Source organism: Larimichthys crocea, unplaced genomic scaffold (genome assembly GCF_000972845.2).
Source record: "Larimichthys crocea isolate SSNF unplaced genomic scaffold, L_crocea_2.0 scaffold148, whole genome shotgun sequence".
NCBI classification, from domain to species: Eukaryota; Metazoa; Chordata; class Actinopteri; family Sciaenidae; genus Larimichthys; species Larimichthys crocea.
In genome coordinates this window covers 704,833-711,041 of record NW_020852030.1, presented here as the reverse complement: position 1 = coordinate 711,041, position 6,209 = coordinate 704,833, and the positions used below count along the sequence as shown (strand labels likewise).

The 6,209-nt window shown below is 49.9% G+C and overlaps 1 protein-coding gene across 1 annotated transcript in view; it reads right to left on the bottom strand.

The window, feature by feature from the left end:
* Positions 1 to 715: 715 nt before the first annotated feature.
* Positions 716 to 6,209, bottom strand: part of gripap1 (GRIP1 associated protein 1) — a 34,480-nt gene continuing 28,986 nt past the window's right edge. Inside the window, 7 exon segments of the mRNA XM_027275546.1 lie at positions 716 to 2,753; positions 3,268 to 3,440; positions 4,198 to 4,207; positions 4,280 to 4,349; positions 4,649 to 4,721; positions 4,724 to 4,775; positions 5,195 to 5,325. Of these exon segments, the coding sequence (XP_027131347.1) occupies positions 2,673 to 2,753; positions 3,268 to 3,440; positions 4,198 to 4,207; positions 4,280 to 4,349; positions 4,649 to 4,721; positions 4,724 to 4,775; positions 5,195 to 5,325 (590 nt within the window). The 3' untranslated portion in view covers positions 716 to 2,672.

Below are 6,209 nucleotides of genomic sequence, written 5' to 3'. Positions count from 1 at the left end.
AAATGATCAAATTTATTTTCTTTCACTTTTCTGTTCTTTGTCATAATAAAATAAAACTTATATTTTTAATGTTTTATTTCAATGTTATAATTAAAATCACGTCTTTTATTTCTTTATTGAATCTTCAAACACTTTTACTCTGAAAATCCGAGTTTGTGGACTCAGTTCAGTACTTGAACATGAACAGTAAACGTTCTCTGAACGTTCCCTGGATGTTTGCATGTCACAGAATAAGACACAGACTCGTCGTCGTCTCCAGACAGAATTTTATGTTTTCATCGTTACAATAATTAGCGTCATGATCAGTCTCATAAATAGATCCGTCGATTCTTCGTACAGTTAAAGTCACAGCAAATATGTACACGTCCATCAAACAGCAGAGCAACACGGCAACGTGTAGAGTCAACACGGCAACGTGTGGAGTCAACACGGCAACGCGTAGAGTCAACACGCCAACGCGTGGAGTGAACACGGCAACGTGTAAAGTCAACACGCCAACGTGTAGAGTCTACACGCCAACGTGTAGAGTCTACACGCCAACGTGTAGAGTCAACACGGCAACGTGTGGAGTCAACACGGCAACGCGTAGAGTCAACACGCCAACGCGTGGAGTGAACACGGCAACGTGTAAAGTCAACACGCCAACGCGTAGAGTCAACACGGCAACGTGTAGAGTCAACACGCCAACGTGTAGAGTCTACACGCCAACGTGTAAAGTCAACACGCCAACGTGTAGAGTCTACACGCCAACGTGTGGAGTCAACACGTCAACACGCCAACGTGTGGAGTCAACACGCCAACACGCCAACGTGTGGAGTCAACACGCCAACGTGTGGAGTCAACACGGCAACGTGTAGAGTCAACACGGCAACATGTAGAGTCAACACGTAGAGTCAACACGCCAACGTGTGGAGTCAACACGCCAACGTGTAGAGTCTACACGCCGACGTGTAAAGTCAACACGTAGAGTCAACACGCCAACGTGTAAAGTCTACACGCCAACGTGTAAAGTCTACACGCCAACACGTAGAGTCAACACGGCAACACGTAGAGTCAACACACCAACGTGTAAAGTCAACACGCCAACGTGTAAAGTCAACACGCCAACGTGTGGAGTCAACACGCCAACGTGTGGAGTCAACACGCCAACGTGTGGAGTCAACACGCCAACACGTAGTCAACACGCCAACGCGTAGAGTCAACACGCCAACACGTAGAGTCAACACGCCAACACGTAGAGTCAACACGCCAACGTGTAGAGTCAACACGCCAACACGTGGACAGACCGCCCGCTCTCAGAGACCCTCGATGTGTTTCAGTGCAGCTCGAGCTCGCAGTCTGAGGAATGTTTTCATGTTTAATGATGACGACGTTCAGGAAACGCTCTGACGACGTTCAGGAAACGTTCTGACGACGTTCAGGAAACGTTCCGCTGCACTGAAACACGTCGACGTTTCTGCTTTTCAGGTTTTGACTGAACTTTTTTTTTTGTACAAACAGAAATGAGGCAGAATTTTACAGTCAGCGCAACATAAAACACAATCTGCTGCACGCGCGGCGTCCAGGACGTAGTCAGAGCCCGGACACCAGCAGCAGCCTATGGAGGACGTTCAAATCCAGGAAGTAGTCCAAAGGCAGAGCAGACAGGAAGTGATGTCACTTCCTATCAAAAGCTAAACTTCAAACATTTACAAAATGAAAACAGGAAGTAGACCCGGCCGACAGAAGCCGAGGTCCCCAGCAATGATTAGTGCAACACAAGGTACAGACCGTGTGATCCAGGACATAGACACGGCCCTGCAGAGTTTCAGTTTCATCGAGTCGTTCAGGATGAAATCAACTTACAGTAAATTTAAAAGCAGCTCGTTAACGAGCTCGTTAACGTCGATGTCGAATCAGCTGTTTGTTTGTTTCATGCATGTTGTTTTTAAATTTCAGAATAAAACGACCTTTAATTACACCGAGTGATGAGGACTATGAATCCAGCAAATAGTCCCGGCCATGAAGCGTCTGAAGAGAAATAAATAAGATGCAGAAAAATACTTGTTAGTCCAGGAAGTAGCCACGACCCAACGCACACACAGCAATGAGCCGCTGTCTTCATTCCGGAGCTTTCAGTCAGAATCTCATGGCCTTCATCATCGGCTGATCTTTGCTCGGTTGTCATGGAGACTAGTTATTACCTAGTCTCCATGACAACTGAGCAAAGTGCAATGACTCTTTAACCAGACGTCATCCAGGTCGTAGACAGAGCCCGGCTAGTCAGACAGGAAGCTCAGGAAATAGTCAGATACAACAATTACAGAGGAACCAAAACAACAAGTCTGTTCCAGGACTTAGCCAGGACCGCAGACAGTCTGATACAAAGTGTTTCCAGGTCGTAGCCAGGACTCGAGTGGTGCAGTCTAATTACAGTACATTCAATAGCAACATAAATGAGCTGAGCTTGACGTTTCCATTCCCTCTTCGCCTTTACAACCTTCAGTGAAACTCCAGCATTTAGTCAGAGCCCAGCAGCAGACCGAGGAGGTGAAATCATAGCGGCTCCAGGTATTAGTCGGGGCCCACAGCAGGTCTTAGGTTGATGAACGCAGGAGAAATGTTGTTTCCAGGTGTTAGTCGGAGCCCAGCCCGCACCTTCAGCTCAGGTAACGGACGGATCCAGGTGAGTCTCATCCCGACCCGGCTGCTCCGCCTCCAGGACCGCCCTCTCTACTGAGGCGGACTAACTCCTGAGACAAGAGCTCCAGATCCTGCAGACAGAGAGCACGTCAGCACGCCTGTCTCCATGACAACCAGGACATGACACAGGTGTGTGCAGGTGTGTTGCAGGTGTGTTACCTTGTGCAGGTGTGTTGCAGGTGTGTTACCTTATGCAGGTGTGTTACCTTATGCAGGTGTGTTACCTTGTGCAGGTGTGTTGCAGGTGTGTTACCTTATGCAGGTGTGTTGCAGGTGTGTTGCAGGTGTGCTACCTTGTGCAGGTGTGTTGCAGGTGTGTTGCAGGTGTGTTATCTTGTGCAGGTGTGTTACCTTGTGCAGGTGTGTTGCAGGTGTGTTACTTTGTGCAGGTGTGTTGCAGGTGTGTGCAGCTGTGTTACCTTGTGCAGGTGTGTTGCAGGTCTGCTACCTTGTGCAGGTGTGTTGCAGGTGTGTTACTTTGTGCAGGTGTGTTGCAGGTGTGTTGCAGGTGTGCTACCTTGTGCAGGTGTGTGCAGCTGTGTTACCTTGTGCAGGTGTGTTGCAGGTGTGTTGCAGGTGTGTTACCTTGTGCAGGTGCATGTTCTTGGTCAGCTGTTCTTCCAGCATGTTCTGCAGCTTCTTGTTCATCTCTCGCAGGTTTTCATCTCCTGGTTTTACCAGATCTCTGAGGACCGAGCCCAGACCGCCACGCTCCGCCTGAGAGCCTCCGTGACCTCCGACCGCCGCTCCAGACACATCTGAGGAGACGAGGAGAGGAGGAGAGGAGGAGTTAGAGCAGCTGATGGTAACAGCTCCTCCTCCTCCTCCTCACATGGAGCTCACAGAGGATGAGTGTGATGTTTGCTGAAGCTCCTGACAGACAAACTGAGGGATTAAAGTCTGACGCTGCTCATTAATATTCATGAGACTCGTTAACATCACAGAATAAATGTTTACCTATGTAAATGAGATGGGACGATCCTGACAAGGAGGAGAGGAGAGGAGGAGAGGAAGAGAGGAGGAGAGAGGAGAGGAGAGGAGTGGAGGAGAGGAGAGGAGGAGGCGGGAGAGGAGAGGAGAAGAGGAGGAGGAGGAGGAGAGGAGAGGAGGAGGACGGAGGCGGAGGAGGAGGAGGGAGGGGAGGAGAGGAGAGAGGAAGAGAGAGGAGAGGAGAGGAGGGTGCCGAGGGGAGGAGAGGAGAGGAGGAGAGATGGAGGAGAGAGGAGAGGAGAGGAGGAGGAAGGAGGAGAGGAAGAGAGGGAGAGAGAGAGAGGGAGAGGAGAGGAGGAGGAGAGAGGAGAGGAGATGGAAGGGATGAGGATGAGGAGGGAGGAGAGAGGAGAGATGGAGGAGGAGAGGAGGGAGGAGAGGGAGAGGAGAGAGGAGAGGAGATGGAGAGGAGCGAGGAGAGGAGAGGGGGAGGAGAGGAAGAGAGGAGAGGAAGAGAGGAGAGGAGAGGAGGGAGAGAGGAGGAGGAAGGAGGGAGGAGAGGATGAAGGGAAAACCAGTCTGAACCACGCTGACTCTGCTGCTTGTGGTGTGTGTGTGTGTGTGTGCTGTGTGTGTGTGTGCGTGTGTGTGTGTGTACCGCTGCGGCGTCCATCACGTTATGTCTTATGATGGCGCTCTTCCTGCAGATGTCTTCAGCCATGGACGAACAGCTGAACCTCACAGATGTGTGACCGGAACAGGGAAACAGGACGAAGAACAATCAAGCTGATCCAGGTCTGAAATCAGAGCTGAAGACAGAATCAGATGATTTCAATCAACAATAATCACTCAATCAACAATCATCAATCAACAATCAATCAATCGACTGTCACTCTCAGCTTCGAGCCAAGTTAAAAACTGTGTTCAGAGGTTTGACGGAAGACCAGGACATGTCGTCTGTGGTCTCCGTGGGTCTTCATGTGGTCGTACATGGTGGTCGTATGTAACGGGGGTGTTTGGCGTGTGTCATCCTCACTCTTCTTCCTCCAGCCAGATCTCCATGTTCTCCTGCTGGACCAATCGTCGCAGTCTCTGGAACAGTTCTCCCCCTCGTCATCAGACAGTTCAGCAGGACGCTGAGACTGAGGGCTGCCGCCGCCGGACTGACAGGGACGATAAAGTTTATTCAAACAGGACGGCCGTTAACACAGAGAACGATAAAGTTTATTCAAACAGGACGGCCGTTAACACAGAGAACGATAAAGTTTATTCAAACAGGACGGCCGTTAACACAGAGAACGATAAAGTTTATTCAAACAGGACGGCCGTTAACACAGAGAACGATAAAGTTTATTCAAACAGGACGGCCGTTAACACAGAGAACGATAAAGTTTATTCAAACAGGACGGCCGTTAACACAGAGAACGATAAAGTTTATTCAAACAGGACGGCCGTTAACACAGAGAACGATAAAGTTTATTCAAACAGGACGGCCGTTAACACAGAGAACGATAAAGTTTATTCAAACAGGACGGCCGTTAACACAGAGAACGATAAAGTTTAAACACTTGTTCCCGCCCACCTTGCTCTGATTGGTCGGCTGGGCCTCCTTCATCATGTCTCTGTAGGAGAAGGACGAGACGGACGACGAGTCTCCGGTCTGCTGAGTCCGACTGGGACTGTTGATCTCTGACAGAACCAGCTCCTCCAAACCTGCAGAGGGACGACCGGGTCAGAACCAGAACCAGAAGAAGAACCAGAACCAGAACCAGAACCAGACCAGAACCAGACAACACTTATCTTACACACTCTGTGGAACCGTCAGAACCGCCCCTTTAAGGCGGCGCCCGCCCCTTTAAGGCGGCGCCCGCCCCTTTAAGGCGGCGCCCGGCCCTTTAAGGCAGGTGTTGTGAGATAAGTAGGCTGATTTAAAATGTCTGATTCTCAGTTTTGTGCAGAAACCTTTTAAACTTTTATCACAGCTCATAGATTATAGATGCTGCTGAGGACTGCCCTGAGAGAGAGAGTGTGTGTGTGAGTGTGTGTGAGTGTGAGTGTGTGTGAGTGTGTGTGAGTGTGTGTGTGTGTGAGTGTGTGTGTGTGTGAGTGTGTGTGTGTGTGAGTGTGTGTGTGTGTGTTGCCAGCAGACGCCGGTGTGTCCACGTCAGCTCTGGGAATCAGAGCGCTGCATTAAATATTGAGCAGCAGGTTTCCGGACTGAGCCAGAACCTCCTGAAGCAGGAGGAGAGCACGCTGCCGATTATCGGACCCATCGGTCACGTTACAATCACATCTCAGCTACTTAGGACACACACACACACACACACACACACACACACACTAAAGGGGATGCCGTCCATTTGCAGGGTTTAAATACTCGTCCTGATCCGATCAGTGTGACATCAGGTTCTGCTCTATCGACAGTGAGTGGAGCTCTGAGTCTGAGTGGATACACTGTGTGTGTGTGTGTGTGTGTGTGTGTGTGTGTGTGATCACGACTTGACATTGTGTGTTCAATCCAGTCTAAAGTCAGTGTGCTGTGAGGATGGGGAGTACACACTGTGTGTGTCAGGTGTGTGAGGTGTGTGTGAGGTGTG